The sequence below is a fragment of the Mastigoproctus giganteus genome, chromosome 8 (genome assembly GCF_048544385.1).
Source record: "Mastigoproctus giganteus isolate SK-2022 chromosome 8, ASM4854438v1, whole genome shotgun sequence".
NCBI classification, from domain to species: Eukaryota; Metazoa; Arthropoda; class Arachnida; order Uropygi; family Thelyphonidae; genus Mastigoproctus; species Mastigoproctus giganteus.
This window is the reverse complement of record NC_143582.1, coordinates 79,620,808-79,637,609: the sequence shown is the minus strand read 5'-3', so window position 1 is coordinate 79,637,609 and position 16,802 is coordinate 79,620,808. Positions and strand designations below refer to the sequence as shown.

The following is a 16,802-nucleotide window of genomic DNA, read 5'->3' as shown; positions in this document are numbered from 1 at the left end:
AAGAGGCTGGAGATGGTATCGTAGTATTGGGTATGCTCTGTTGGTACGAACTGGGTCCGTTCATCCCATTGTGTTACCTCCAATGAATATCTTCCTGTCGTTTCGGACCAATTCACCCTCCCTACAGTGTTTCATATTTACTCGGATTACGATGGATTCGATCAAGAAGACAGCGCAACTATCCACAGTATAAAAATTGTACCTGAATGGTTCGGGGAACATTTCCAAGATTTCGAACCTCTATATTAGCCGCTTAATTCTTCAGATCTGAATCCAATTGAGAATGTCAGGGATACGTTGGAAAGGGCAGTCTTCTACAGACCACAATACAGCAGCTGACAAAAAAAACAGGATGGAAAAATGGTCAAATCTGAAGTTAGATTCCTTCAGACATCTAATGGAAATCCATGCCACGTATATCGGCTGTACTTCGTGAAAAACTGACCCAACTAGATAGTGAATAGAGGTTTTGTAATTTTTTGGCCAGTGAGAATATTATATTAACTTTAGCAGCACTATCCGTGTCCACAGTTGAACAACCTGTATAACAGATTGTTAATACGTGTCACTTTCCATAACATGACTGAGGAAGAATGATGCAGGATTGTTTCCCTCCTAGCTGTAACTGTCAGATATATAATGTAGTTAAAACCACTGATTCAAGGTTTACAACTCGAATGCATTGACCATTCTTGGCTTTAGCTGCCTTCGCGCAAAACTGAAATAACCTACCACGAGAAATTCACCGAAATTATCTGAATTTCTTTATGGTCAATTCATCATCTCGTATTGTTCGCCTGAAAGTCCAGTACGCCTGTTTCAGACAAATTCAGCGATGACAATTGGTTAACGTATCATACGAAAAGGATGTTTTCTTAACTACAAAAGACAGTTGAAATTTTGCAAACAAAGTTGTGCGGTACATCAAAAAACAAGATAAACTTACCAACAGAATTCGGGTCATTACATTTCACTTAATGTACGATTCTGCGAATGTCTGTCCTGCACAAAATCCCTTAAGTGACTTTATATGTATAAAAAAGAAGCATTAACTCTATGCGACCCAATTAAGTAGAGGCGGTTCGCGCACATTGACCTTAGAGAGGCAGAGATACCAAATGCCGTCGGAGATAGAATAGCAATGTCAAGTCCACGAATTTTCTCATTCTGAGTACTTCCAGGAAGAGAAGAAAAGCCCTTCCTGGAAGTATCAGATAGAAGGGTAACATAAGTGACTGATTGAAGCAAACGTTTCACAGCAGTTCTGAAAATCAGAGGCAGTTAAAAATCACCTCAAGATTTCTTCAGTGTTTGCTGAACACTCTCTCATTTTCTAGGTTTTATGAAGCTGTAGAAGTGAGTTCTAAAGTTTTGCTATTACATTTTTAAATATTTATAAACTTAGTTTTAAAACCGACAGAATTTTAGCTTGTCATCAGCTACAATGGGTGTAACAGCAGAAACATTTAATATATATCTCTTCCCAATCCCATTCCCACCTTTTAAGGAGTAAAAAATTGCTCGCGGCACTGCCTAGCGTGAAAACAGACATTGCATGAAGAAATATGCTGGATTTAGCGAAGGACTTGTGGGAATTTATGCGTTCTGGCCCTCCCCCATCCCTTCCACTTCGTTCACTGCCCTGCATACTTCAATCACTCAGCTTAACCTCTTAAAAATGCCAGCAACCATTTGATTTTTACTCAACAAGTCCAGATAATGCAACCCATTATCAATTCTGAGAAAGGAGCTAATGTTTAAATCGGATTCTTGTTTGATAACGAGAGACAGAATGTATTTAACCATTACTGTTCGCTTGCCGTACATTAAGAATGCATATCCACTCCTTACCACGCCCTTCTCAAAAATTTCAGACCCTCACTGCTCGCCATTACTTCCACTCCCAGCCTCCAATGAAAATATTAAATCGGAATTTCATTTAACTAAATTGAGTTAAAACGCCTAGCTGAATAAGATAAGATCGAATAATGCCGAGATGAAATTTCCACCGGTTTCCAGTCTATAGTTATTTTAATTATTGCAAAGGCAGCTCAGACTGTGGAAATCATTTAAAAGTAATGCGAATTTCGAATTAAAAACAAACATCTAGCCCAAGACCGACTAACATGGCCACGAAGTGAAAATAAAATAAAATGTTTTTAAAAAACCCATAATTCTCCCTTCCTGACAGGATTAGAGACAGACTTTTTCCACATGATGTCTGTGGGTGAGAGAGCAGAGTAGTGCAACATAAGTTGGCTTGCCTTGGGCAACTTACACTCAGTGATTACTGAATTGTGACCATCTACCTAATACCGTGTTGGACAGCTGTTCGCACGGATATCAGCTACTATTCGCTTAGGCATTTACCCCACTAGATGTCTGAAGGCGACCGTAGGGATCTGCAGCCATGGTGCCTGCAAGGCTTTACAGTGCAGGAATGGATGACGGTTGCTTGTCCATATATATCTCTCTTCCCCCTTCAAAACATCGCACAAATGTTCAATTGGATTGAGTTCAGCGAATTTTCAGGCCAATCAGTATGGGTGATATCCTCACTGTGTTTTTTTTTTTTAATTAATAACGAGATACACAACAGGTAACCATTAACAGTGTATCTGACAGCAGAACAATGAGCAGAGTTGACAACAATAATAAGAAATCCAATAGGAAGATAAAACATTGACATTAATAGATTCAAATATTAAAATCATTTGTAGAAGAGGTATGCATTAAGTTAAGTTACCGGTAAAACAAATAAAAAATAAATTAATTAAAGGAGAAAAAATTAATAAAAAATATATAATAATAAACTACAAGAATTAAAGGAGAGCTAGTCACTTTGCAGTTCAACAGAAGAAGCAAACTTGTGGATGGAGTTCATCAGTGATTGGGAGTTATCAAAGAAGTCAATGAGAGAGTCATTTGCTGATTTGCTGATTGTGCTCAGTGGACTGAACTTCATAAAGTCCGTGGTGGCAGAGTCAAGGGCGAAACAGCGTAACGTTCCTGATTTGTCCACAAGGAGCATTGAAGTTGATTTTAATAAGGATATCATATGCTTCATAGGTTCCAGTGATTACTTTGGCTAGAAGTGTGATGTCCGCAATAACTCTTCTAGTGCACAGAGGCCTCAGATGAAAGTAATCACAGAGCGATTCATAGTACACCGAGTGATAAAATAGAGGGTTACGGAACGTAAGGTAACGGACAAATGTTTTTTGGACTGCTTCAATTTTGTTAATTAAAGTCTTTGTATGAGGATTCCAGATGGGTGAGCTGAATTCAAGGATTGGCAGAACAATGGTTTTGTGTAGGACAACAGCATATCTGCAGTTTTTGAACTTGTACGTGTCCTTTTGATTAATCCCAGTGTTTTGAATGCTTTGCTGGTGATTTTAAGGACATGGGAATCAAATTTAACACTGCTGGAGAAGAGAACCCCAAATCGTTAACTTGGCCACACCTTTCGATGATCACAGAGTTAATAATGTACTTCGTATTTGTTCCTCGAACCATTCCTCGAAACATGTCATCGTATCCACAGTGCGGATACGATGACATGTAGCATTATCGTCTTGGTAGATCCCGCTTCTGTCCGGAAAAAAATGCAATATTGCAGAGTACACATGGTCTCTTAAAATTTGCCGGTAGACTTCACCAGTGAAGCGTTGGCCCATACGCACCACAAAGTCATATTTCTTGCCAGAAAAATGTGCCCCATATTAAACAACCACCCCCATCTGCCTGGACAGTGGCCATCATACGCGATGTGTCCATGGGCTCGTATTGCTTACGCCACACACGAAGGTGTCCGTCTGTCTGCATGTAGCACCAGGTGTTTGGACTCATGCGACCAGCACACTCATTTCCAGTCGTCCAGTGTACCACCACAGCATTCGCCATCGACGATGATAAGCGGTGAGGAGAGGGCGTTTCTTAGGTCGTCTGTTTTAGAAACCCATACGTCCGAGTGTGAGGCGCATCGTTATTTGGGATACTGTTCTTACGTTTCCCGTATTGTATTGCTGTGTCAACTGTCATTGTTGATGTTGTGCGTTTGAGCATCAGCGACTATGGCCATATTGTATATGTATTTGTCTGTAAATTGCGTGTGTTCTGTGGTCGATTTTCTGTTTGCTGGACGAAAAACCCGAGTTTTTGGGAGTAAAACCATGCTACCCTCGCCTGAGACCGAATGACTCAGCCACGTCGTGAAAAAGACCCATAAAAATTCCTCGCGTCATAGACGCGAATTCAGCTCTTTTCTACCCAATGTGGGGAGGACGGCGATTCTACAAACTATGCTAGCCACGAGGGCTCTCAACTGTCGCATAATGATCTGCCGTTTAGTCCGTACAACGCGCTGCATCCTCACTCTCCACGAACACCCACCTTACGTAATCCTTCACGGTTCCATTCTTTGTACACCTTAACTACAGTGAGCAACTGAGAAGACGTGACGTTTCGGATATAGAAGCGCCCAACGCACGAGCTCCGACAATCATGCCCTTTTGAAACTCCACATCTTTGCTACAGCCCATAACTGCTACCTCATCCTTTGACTTGCATTACTAAACGCAAATTACCACTGCTCTAGTGCTGCAAAGATGTTCAGCATTTTATACTGCGAACTAATCGGCACAGACCATACGGATGGATTGGTCAAAATTCAGTGATCACTGAGTTTGAACTGCAGACAAACAACGACGCTCTTTCGTTCCGCATTCTTTGTTTAATATAAAGACCATTCTTTATTTTGTGTAATGTGGTACAATATGCATAGTGCAGTAAAAGCAAATTAAACGCAGTACAAGATTATGCTGCTGATAGATAGACTTCATAGTTCACCTCTCTAAAAGTGCCATTCTAAAATCCGGCAATGATCCAGCTTGCCGGATTACCATCACTGAACCAACTTATAAAATCTAAATTGTTTCAGCGATGCTAATCGAAACATTAACCACATCGGATCATAACTTCATTCACTGATCACATTATTTCATTCTGGTAATGTAGAAATGCTGCTATCTTAAGTCATACAATTAAAAAATTTCTCTGTCAATTTGTTTGGAGAGATCAAACACAGATCTAGCTGTAACTGTTAAAGAAGGTTGTTAGTTCTTTAAAATATGCAAGCAATATTGGAAATACAGTATAATTCGAATTCCGTCAACGACGCGAGCAATTTTTATGGGCTTTTTCTGCGCTTTAGCTGAGTTAGTCAGTCTCACAAGAGGGTAGAATGATTTTTGATCCCGGAAAATCGGTTGGTTGGTTGGTTGATTTGGTAGTTGTTGGCGCATCGGCTTCTGTGGCCATATTGCACCTCCCAAGGTTTTTGCAGTACTTTGATCCAAGCCCGAGGCGGGAATCGAACCCGCGACCTTTGGGTTGCCGGGCAGGCGGAAAATCGGATTTTTCGATCAGTGAACAGGCAAATCGACCACATAAATACACGCAGTTTGCAGACACAATATACCGATGCCTCATAGCCTTAATTGCTTTGATGCTCAGGAGACATAGTAGAATTCCAGTTATCCGAATATCGGTTATCCGAAATTTCAATTAACAATTTTTTTCGCTTTTATTTTTTACTCGAATTTTACTCACAGAAATTGAAACATTTAATATTTAATTACAAGTAACAAACTATCACGCGAATAAAGAGAATCAGCGTATTAAGAGTGAACCAAAAAGGAATATTAAATTTCATCCGTGTCAGTTGTTGATTAATACCAACCACATTGATAGGGTGTAGATAAAAGCTTAACTGGAAAAAAAAAAAAAAAAAAAAAAAAGGACAAATTTGCGTTTATATAAAATTATGCCAATTAAAAAATTATGTAATAATCAATTTGCACGACCAAACGAATGTGGCTGAAGTAATACGCAGACGATCCAGGTTATCTTTTGGCGATAACCTGAATCTGAAAGTATATTTCAAATAGTTCCATCTTTAAACACCGTTCAGAATCAGGTAAGAACACTATGAGGAATATTCTCCAAGGATGCCAACAGCTGATAAAGGGTTATGGCCTTTGAAATAGCCGATAGATGGAGCGAATCGTCAAAAAAAAAAAAAAAAAAAAAAAAGAAAAGAGTCCCAGTTGTTTCCGATAACTGTTATTGTACTCTGCTGTAGCTTTATCTTCATTGTAACAACTAAATGAATGGTACGCATTGAGCGAAACAATATATCTGCTGTAATCTCTGATGAGCTGCCAACTACTGACGAAACAGCTAAAAGAGGAAAAGACAGAGAGAGGTCCCTTTTATGTTTACTTACCCTTCCGATGGTGAACGGATGTCCATTCTCCCCACCCTCCAGCCGAAAACCCCAGGGGATTGAATTGTCACTTCGCTGCAATAAAATATTGACCAACTTCTCCATAACGTCCAATCAAAACAGTCAGAAGTGCGTCCACTGAAATTCAGCGCCCACAACAGAATCCAGCTCTCGTCCACCTACACCCGGGCCATCGGTGTCTTATTCGTAACCCGCATTCACTGCATCGTCGATATCCCGCTTTGTACCGCACGAGCAACCTTTGTTTTGGCTGAGGGAACGACACACCAGCTCGCTTCAAGCAAGGCACTAACACACTGCCCTCTGCTGTCCGTATGTGCCTTCCTAATTTCATGACAGGAATGACTGCCGAAATGGCACGGAGTTCTGTTTACCGCCAGTCCGTGGAAAACGTGCGCTAGCGCACGCACGCACACATATCCACGCTCAGGGCTGAGAGTAACTGCACCTCGCTGAAAGGCCTTCTGAAAAGAATAGAAGGAACGGTTTAAAGAGACAAAGACCATACGAATGTATGTCACTGGATAACTAAAATATAAGCGCGTGTGTGTGTGTGTGTGTGTGTGTGTGTGTGTGTGTGTGTGTGTGTGTGTGTGTGTGTGTGATTGTGTCTGTGTAGGGACGATGCAGCGACTCCCCTTAGGTTTCTAAAGGGCTCGATATGCACACATTTGACAAAAGACAAATCTGCATATTTTTAATTTTAAACACGCCAAAACGATCAAAATGTTTCACTGAAGTTGGCGGAGTACTTTTCCAACATCTCTTTTGTTTCACAATAAAGAAAAGAAAAACAAAGTTATCATTTTTCGTCTGTCAAAGGATGGTTGTGCCATGGTCCCTGTCCTTTTTTGAATTCTGCATGGCGAACGCGAGTCAGGAAACGTCAACTGCCCTTGATATCCATCTATCCCGGAAGGAGGGAAAATGCAAAGTTCGTTAAACCTCATTAAGAGATGCCATTTAAGTTCGCATATAAAATTAAACACCTTTAATATCCTTCCACACTTTATGAATCGGGTTAACCTCAAGGTTGGTATTAATATCTGTTTATTGCATCTAATGAAGAGTCACCCGGAGTAGCTGCAGACCAGATTGCTAGGATTTCTCGTAAGGAGTGGGGATTCAATAAGAGGGTGTTGTCATTGTATTATAAGACAATTTTTTCTCCAGATAGTGGCATATGCGGCTGTTGCTTGGTTTGCTGTGGTAACTAAAACTAGGATTCGATCGAAACTTTTTTTCGAAAATTGAAAGTACCTAGAACAGCGTCTACAAACGCCCTACAGGTAATTGCTGGTGCCATGCCATTGGATTTATTTATTGTCTACAGAGGTTTTTTGTACAAATTGAAAAAGGGTATGTTGTTAACGTTTTGGATATCACAATCGATTTGGAGAATAATATTAAATAAGAAAAACAACGAATATGGAATAAATTAATGGATTTATGGCAGACCAGATGGGAAAGTGGCATTGTCAAAAACCGTGGCATCTATGAATACTTCTTTTTTCTTAACAGGACATAGCTCACTTAGGGCAAAATTATATGAGATAAGATTGGAGACAGATCCTTTCTGTACATGTGGCGAACAGGAGACTTGGATGCATGTAATTTTCTTATGTCGGGAGTATGAAGACCAAAGGCAGACCTTGATGGAACATATTCCTGGCTTATCGTGTGATGCAGTACATTGACTTATCGCAAATCGGTACTGCGTTAATTAATTTCAGGAGTTTTCAGCTGCTGTTTTTGCAAGAACTCTTCTTATGTTCTTACAGACTTTCTTTGAGAGGCAAACCTGGTGACTGGATTGTCTTCACGGAGTTTCTTGTTAGACCCGATCCCTTGTGTCGGTTCTGTGATTTTGGAGAACGTTGCCTTCAACTATTGGATTCTAACTCTGGTTGGCGGCTGGAGTGCTGAACCTGATTCATGGTGTTGGGTCTGTGGCTCTGGTTAGTTGTCTTTTGTGCTGGATTCTGGGGGTGCTGGACCTGATTCATTGCGTCGGGTCTGATGCCCTATTGGTATATTTTCCATGGCGAACTGTTGTACAATTGCCGGACAGTATCTTTATTGGATTTTGAGGTTCTAGTGCTTGTGGAACAATAAATGAAGAGATATTCAATTGATCTGTGATTTTTGAAGTTTGTAGTTGTGCCATTCAGAATATTGATTATTATTAGTGTGTATTATTTCTTCCCTGCTGGCTCCCTAATATAGGCAACCAGGAGCGGGATTTCTGGCACCCACTGGTATTGCACTACTCCCGGTTGGTGCGTGATTTCATGCGCGAATTGCGCTACAGTAAAATCAAACCCAGATAATTAAACATACTCTTCCAGGCCCGCTTTGTAGAGACTACACATTCACAAGTTTTCAAGGAGGAGTTGGGTCATACCTGGGAGCCACCCTGACTAAAGAACACGCACGCACGCACGCACGCACACACACACACACACACACACACACACACACACACACACACACACACACACACACACACACACACACACACACACACACGTTTAATGATATGTACAGAGCATCTGAATTTATCTCGTACATAAATCTGTACACAGAATTCAAAGACAGCTGATTCCTGGGCAACCCGATGCTGTCACCCCTCTCGCTAGTGGAAACCCACCACTCGGCAGGTACACTGCATCAATGCATTCACGTAGACGGTAAATCGATGTCAGCATGGATAAACATCGTGAGTTAACTGAATTTGAAAGAGGGATGATAGTGGGTATCTTGATATAGTCCGGTTTCCAGTTATTTCGAGAGGACGGGGATGGGGATAGCACCAACCTTTGCACCCTTCATGTCAACGAGGAAATTCAGGCAGATGAACGGTCGGTAATGGTCTGGAGTGTGTTCAATTGGCAGACATTGGGATCTCTGGTACGTCTAGACGCATCTCTGAACGGTCCAGGTCACGTGTCCATCCTTGCAGACCTCCATGGTCATTGTGCACCCACAGGGCAATGGGCTCTTCCCGAAGGAAGATGCACCTCCCCACAGAGCCGTGGTGACTAGCATTAGCATTAGTTGAGGCATAAAAGCAAGCTTATAGGACATCAGCAAAAAAAAAATCCTTCCCATTTCACCCATCTGGTCACTCCAAATGTTTGTCTCGTTCAGCCTTAAATTTATTTAAACTATCAACTTCCACAACAACAAACAGATGGAAATATCATCTGCGACTGCCAACATGGCTTCACCAGGGGCCGATCAACTACCACTAATTTTCTCACTATCTGGCAGCAGGTTCTAGACACCGTCGATCGCGGACAGGTTGATCGCGGACAGGCTTTTGACAGTGTCCTCCACAATCAGCTTGCCAAAAAACTAAGCCACTATGGAATACTTGACCCTTTACAATCCTGGTGATGAGTTATACTTCATATCGAACACAAAGGGTGATCATCGAACAGGAAGTCTTAAGGGAATTTTTTCCATCGAGAGGGTTACCACAGGGATCATCTCTTTGGCCGCTTTTATTCACCATATTTATCAACGATCTACCGCAATTTGTTGAGAGAGGTGGTATTAAGATCCTAATGTTTGCCGATGTGTGAGACTATATTCACGTATCAGCAGTCAAGATGATGCAGTTAACCTTCAGGCTGCGCTCAACGTTTTCGCTGATTATGTTGCTTTGAATGGTGTGGGGGTTAATCCTAAGAAATGCAGCTATATTTCCTTTACAGCTTCGAGAAAAACTAAGGCTTTAGTTAATCAGCATTGCATCAAGGAGATGCAGATTTTCAGATCTGACGAAGTTAAAGATCTGGGAGTTACTTTTACCGCTTCATGTGGATTTGATAAACATGTTAGAAATATATTAAACCAAGCGAGAAAACAAATTGGCTTCATTAAACGGCAGACGCACAGATTTCAAGATCCTCAGTTTTCTGTGCTTCTATTCAAAACAACTGTACTCCCTATACTGGAGTTTTCTTCTCCTATATGGAACCCACACTGTGCCTACTCGATACAACAAATAGAATCGCTCCAGATAAAATTTATCCACTATCTTTCCAGACGTAATCCCATGTTTTACCACAGAATCTTCTACCAGAATCTCTGTTCCTCTTCAAGCTTAAATCTTTGGAAACTCGGCGAACTGTTCTTGATCTAAAACTGTTGTATCATATCTTCGCTGGTTCAACCTACCTGCCCGATCTATGCCATATTGATCTTCACGCTCCAGTGGCGGTTACTAGACAGAAGACTACATTCCACATCGGTAACTCTAGATTAGAGATATCCAGGAACTCCTTCTTCAAAAGAACATTGGCACTCATGAACAAGTTTGACTTGGATATGGCTGTGAACAAGAAACAGTTTCACAGAACTATTTGGAGTAGGGTGACTAGTTGACGGATGAATTCTGGGCTAAAGATGTCCTCATTAATTCGTGTGTGTGTGTGTGTATGTGTGTGTGTGTGTGTGTGTGTGTGTGTGTGAGATGATGTCTCCTGCAGCAACTTGATCTCTGCGATTTTTCATGGCTCTGGACTTGACATCATGAATTCGCTTTTTATTTCCGTGAATTTGACTTTTTCCGTTTGAGTAGACTTTCATTGTACATATCACTCAGTCTGCGCTGGTAGCACAGTGGTATCGTCACCGTCCTCCCCACACCGGGTGGAAAAGGCCTGGATTCGAATCCCGTCGATGACGCGAGGAACTTTAATGGGCTTTTTTTTTTGACTCCGTGGCTCAGTTAGTCGGTCTCAGGCGTAGATAGCAAGGTTTTTCTCCCCAGTAACTGGGGTTTTTTCGTCCAGCAAAACAGGCAAATCAACCATAGAACATACGCAATTTACAGACACAAATACGGGTTAATGCATTTAATTACGGGTAACCCTAAAATAATATATTTTTTTTTTTTTTGTACATATCACTTAAGGAAGGGAGTTCCAACCCAACTGCTTAATTTTCAACTTGACACGACAAATGGCACCAGGCAGGAAAGACAACGAATAACCCAACATCTACAAGAGATATGGCAACATGACTGGGACACCACAACAAAAGGGGCCATCACAAAACGATTCCTTCCATCTATAAGTTCAACTCACCCAGAACCTCCACCCTGGTTTTCGCCTGGCCTCCATGTGACCTTTATCATCAACGGCCATGGATCCTTCCAACAAAACCTGACCGCCATGGGAATCTAGAATGATCCACGTTGCCACTGCGGCGAAGAGGAGTCCTGGGGGCACCTCATGTATGAGTGCCCCAGCTACGACAACATTGGGTTTAAATTCCTCACCACAATACAGAGGAACTCTCGTAATCAAGAATTCACTCTGCTACTCGAGGAAGATACCTATAAGGCATTAACCACCTACGCGCAGGAAACACAACGAGCTAAGATTGCAGAACTCAGAGCCCAAGAACTAAACTGGACAGGCGTGGGATAACTCTCCATCCCCCCCAGAACAACACAGACATGATCATGCTAACCCCAATAGGGTAGGATCTATTGCAGGCACCATCCAAGGTGCGGGATGCTGGCACTCCTCGGAGTGCGGGATTTAAAAGTCATCGCAAACCCGAAATGGGTAGGATATACTGCTGGCACCGATCTAGGTGCGGGATTGCTGGCACTGACCTCAGTGCGGGATCTACAAGCACTATGCCATTGGCAATTACACAGGGGCGCCTGTCCCCTGTGACTTTTAAACCTACACCCTTTCCTATACTTCGCCTAAACTAAGGTGGATTTATTCTCCCCTGTCAACCCACCCAAATTCATTCTCCCTCAAATCCTCTCTTCTTCTATGCCCGGCTCTCTCTCTCTTTAATCTGTTACTTTATTTACTTATTTTATTTATTTATTATTTTTATTATTTTTTTATTTATTTTTATTTATTTTTTTTTATATTTGGTCTCCGTCAGGAAGCTCAATCAACCCTGGCGGAGGCCAGCCAGAGTATAATGGGCAGCCTGGCTCATCTCCCAGTGGTGGTGGTGGCGGGCAACGTGGGGTGGTTCCCTTAGAGGCCCTGCGGCTAAGCAGCCAGAGACAGGACAACAGAACATAGCACTACTCTGTCACAAACCAGACATTCGCCGGGGCGTTTGACACCCTCTGGTGGCCGAGCGTCCTGGGCAGACTCCGCAAGGCAAAAATCCCCATGAATTTATATAATTGCATTAGATCCTACCTCTCAGATAGAAAAATCAGGGTAATGGCACCGTTCCGGAGCCTGACAAGATCGGTCCGCAGGGGCTGTCCGCAGGGATCTGTCCTGGGGCCGCTCCTGTGGAACATTGTTTTTGATGAATTCCTGGCACTCGACTTGGGTGATGTCAACGCACAAGCTTTCGCGGATGATCTCGTCCTAACGGTGGCAGCGAGCTCTAGATCACATTTAGAAGCCCGTGCAAACCATGCACTGCAAGTGCTCCAGGACTGGGCAAACCTGCATACACTGGAGATTTCCCCGACCAAAACGAACTCAATTCTACTGAGAGGAACACTCGACATCAGACGGCCGCCCCAGATAAAAGTAAGGGGAAGCACAATCAAACTGGCAAAACAGATGAAATACCTAGGCATTATCCTAGATTCCAACCTGTCCTTTAAACAACACCTCTTATATCTGAAGGAGAAGCTGAGAAAATACGCAGCACTAGTAGTCAGAGTAACACGCAGAGACTGGGGACTAAACAAAAGAACATTATCCCTCTACTATAAAGCAATTTTCGTCCCAGCAATTACTTATGGAGCCCCAATATGGTATGTCAAAGCAAGAACTGCAGTAAATAAAAGAATCCTCGATACAGTACAGCGAAAAATACTCCTCACCATCACCAGGGCGTGTAACACGGTGAGTACCTGTGCGCTGCAGGTCCTGGCGGGAACTTTCCCTCTGGACCTGGAGGTGGCGAGATGTGGGTTGATGTACTACCTGGCAAAGGGAACACCGACCACGTTTGACACTTTTACACTGGATCCTACAAACAACCACCGAATGGAAAAACAGAAAATCATGGAACACCTGAAAGAAACTTGGCAGAGGAGATGGCAAGAGACGACCAAGGGTGAAGTCACACGGAAATTTATACCCTACGTAGACAAGACCTATCCAAAAGCCCCCAAATGGTTCTACCCAGGACTGAACACCACCTTCCTCCTGACGGGCCATGGGCCCTTTAACGCAAAACTGAATGCATTCGGACTGACCGAGGACCCAACTTGCACCTGTGGCAATATGGAGACGTGGCAACATATCATGCACAAATGTGAATGCTATGAGGAACAAAGATCAGTACTCATCACCAGTATAAAATTTGTACCAAAAGACAATGAGCATCACCTCCTGGATTCGGAAGACGAGTACACCGCGTTCAGCCGCTACGCCCAGGACATCTTTAACAGAAGGAGAACAGAAATCGCTATCCGCAACAATATTGAAACATCTGAATAGAAGAACTCCATTGAAACTAACCAAGGAGGAGACTACAGCATGAACATACCGCATGACTACAACCGATCAGAAGAAATTACCAACAAAGATAACTCTCCATTCATGACCTGGTGCAAATGGCCAGGACTGATGCTCTCAACGAATATGACTACTTGAATTGACATCAAAGCAGTACTACAAACTGACCAGAGTCATCACTCCTCTTCCTGATCCCATAAGATGAACACGAGACAATTGAGACTGAACCAAGACTGTGACCTACCTGAAGCGACACTGAACTGAACATCCAAAAACCATGACTGTGACCGCAGCTACGCTGTTGCCTCGCCTTTTGGCGATCTGGGTTGAACACCTAGCCTGGCCCACTTTCTCTCCATATCCTGGCGGTGGGAGGGGCCGGGACCGTCCCCTCCCCCGTCTCCCCCGTTTACTTCTCCTGGTGCGGCATGGGCATGCCACACTGATATCTGGGGTCGTCTACCCTATTGGCCTCATACTTCTGTCTTTCCCCTCCAGTCTTCAGTCTTTCTCCCCACTTTCTCTCTCTCTCTATACATCACAGTGTACGCCCCACACGACAAAAACTTAAACTTCCAAATTATAACAGCGAAATCGTGCATCAATTCCAAAACTTAACCTCATTAGCGAACCACCCCCTAAAATCGCGTTATTATTATTATTTTTATTTATTTTATTTTATTTATTATTACTATTTTTTTTTTTTTTTTTTTTTTTTTTTTTTTAGGCCCTAGCCACTGAAATCTCAGGAAATTAGGTGGCAGGGCCTGCCAGAGTAAATAATTATGCTGGGTGTACCTGGTCTGCCTCCACGGGGCTGAGTGTGGGCAACGTTGGGCCCCAGCAGGGGTCTAGCGGCTAAATGGCCAGAGGAACAACGATACACAACACAATACTTCCAAATCCCATACACTTTTAAATCTCTGGCCTTAACAGTGATCTGTTACACCCACAAAGAAAACCACGCGGAGATGGGGGAAACCCCTGGTGCCGTTTGACACGAACACACTTTACACTTTACCAGACATTACACTTTTTCCTGGCTTTTACAGAGATTCTGTAAATTTTTCACAAAGTACCATGGCGCAAATGTGGGAAACCACCGGTGGCGCCTTCCACAAAACACTATGCCACTATGCGCAAAGTGTATTATTCCACTATTTATTTTTATGTTTTGTACAATCTTTGTTCTCTTATCTTTTTTTTTTCTGCTCTGTTATACACTTTAACTGGGCGCATGTCTGTTGGGTATATTATATGTTAAAATAAAAAAAGTCTGTTCCAGCCATCGATTACCCGCTGGCTAAAAAGGAAAACTTACGCACATCTTTTCTAAAACTGTCTTTGCTCAATTTGAAGCTATGCGCCCTCAGGTTCTTTATCTGCGCAAACGAGGTATGCAGTCAGCATTGAGCCTACTCAAACCATTCAAGGCCTTGTACACATCAATCAGATCATCTCGCAGGTGCCTAGTCTCTAGATTCTGCAACTTGCGGAACTTAAGCCTTTCTTCGTAAGAGTACCCCTCTTTTGCTCTCACCAATCTTGTTGCCCTTCTCTGTACTCATTCTAGCAACTCTACATCCTTCCTTAAATGAGGCTTCCAGATCTGTATGCAGTACTCAAGGTGTGGCCTGACCATTGCCTTATACACAAGGATAACCACTTCCTTGTCTCCGCTAGCAAATTCCTATATATCATTGACAAAACTCCATGATCTGCTCTGGCAGCCCGTCTGCACTGCTCAGAGAACTTCATATCTGACCACAATTACCCCCATTCTTTTTCATTCCTCTCCTCTCTCAGTGTAGTACCAAACACCTGGTACGTTCCTCTGGCGTTACTTCTACCCATATGCAGTACTTTGCATTTGTCAATGTTAACTTCTCAGCCCATCTGCCTAACTTTTCTAGATCCTGTTGCAGCAGCGTACTGCCATTACTGTCATTAACAACCCTGCCAACCTTTGTATCATCTGCAATCTTGGACATTAAGCCTGATATACCTTCATCGATATCATTGAGAAATACACAAAACAATAGTAGGCTCAGCACCGAACCCTGGAAGACTCCAATAATAATATTTGTCCACGATGAGCAGTGTCCATTGATTACCACTCTGTCTTCTCCCTCTCAACCACCCCTTTACCCATAGCAGTAATTTGCCTCCAATGCCACAAGATCCAAGTAAAATAAAATAAATAAATTTTCTGTTTATACTCCGGCACGACAACCAAGTCAGTAGAGTTTACAATAAATCGTCAATACAAATATTTATCGTATTTAGTAGTCACGGGCTTGAACCCCGGTGCACTCAAGGAACGCGTGCTATGCACTCTCGCTCCTGACCACTGGGCTACGTCAGGCCCTGAGTAAAATGATATATTAAAATTATTGTTTGCATCCAGTTCCTTTGTGACCACATCATAGTATCCAATCAAATTGGTCAGACAAGAGACTTCCGCTTAACAAACCCATTCTGTCTGAACTATTGCTGCTGTCTCTAGGTGATCCTTTAACCAGTGACTCCATTATTTTCCCCGGAACAGAAGTTAAACTAAGAGGTCTATAATTATTTGTGTCACCCTTTGCGCTCCCTTTTTGGGGATACATTTGCACATCTTCAGTCCGTGGGGTCTTCCCCTGAATGTAAGGATGCTCTCATAATGATGACCAAGGATTTGCTTACTTATAATGACTAAAATATGGTTCGAAAATTATTCCGCAAATTTTACCACCATGGAATGGCCTCCCCGTTAATTGCAAATGAACCCTGTGGAGCATCTTCGGGATGCTGTGGAAAGCTCCTTTCGAGCTTTGGATCGTCTACCAAGAAATGGGCATGCGTTTTTGCAAAGGACGGCCTAGAACGTCAGTTGAACTCCGCCTCGTATCTCTGTGAAGAACAGTATCTCTACAAATGGGCCAGATATGTGTGTAATGTAGGTTTGTGTGTATTATGTGTGTGTGTTCTGTTCTGGCCGCTTGGCTAGCCAGAAGCATCAGTCACCTGGACAGATG

General features: G+C 42.6%; 1 protein-coding gene across 1 annotated transcript in view; it reads right to left on the bottom strand.

Annotated features, from left to right (window-relative positions):
- LOC150081661 (uncharacterized) overlaps positions 1 to 6,630 on the bottom strand; it is a 72,201-nt gene extending 65,571 nt beyond the window's left edge. Inside the window, exon 1 of the mRNA XM_090380584.1 lies at positions 6,290 to 6,630. Within this exon, the coding sequence (XP_090236710.1) occupies positions 6,290 to 6,394 (105 nt within the window). The 5' untranslated portion in view covers positions 6,395 to 6,630. The remainder of the gene's footprint in view (positions 1 to 6,289) is intronic.
- Positions 6,631 to 16,802: the final 10,172 nt, after the last annotated feature.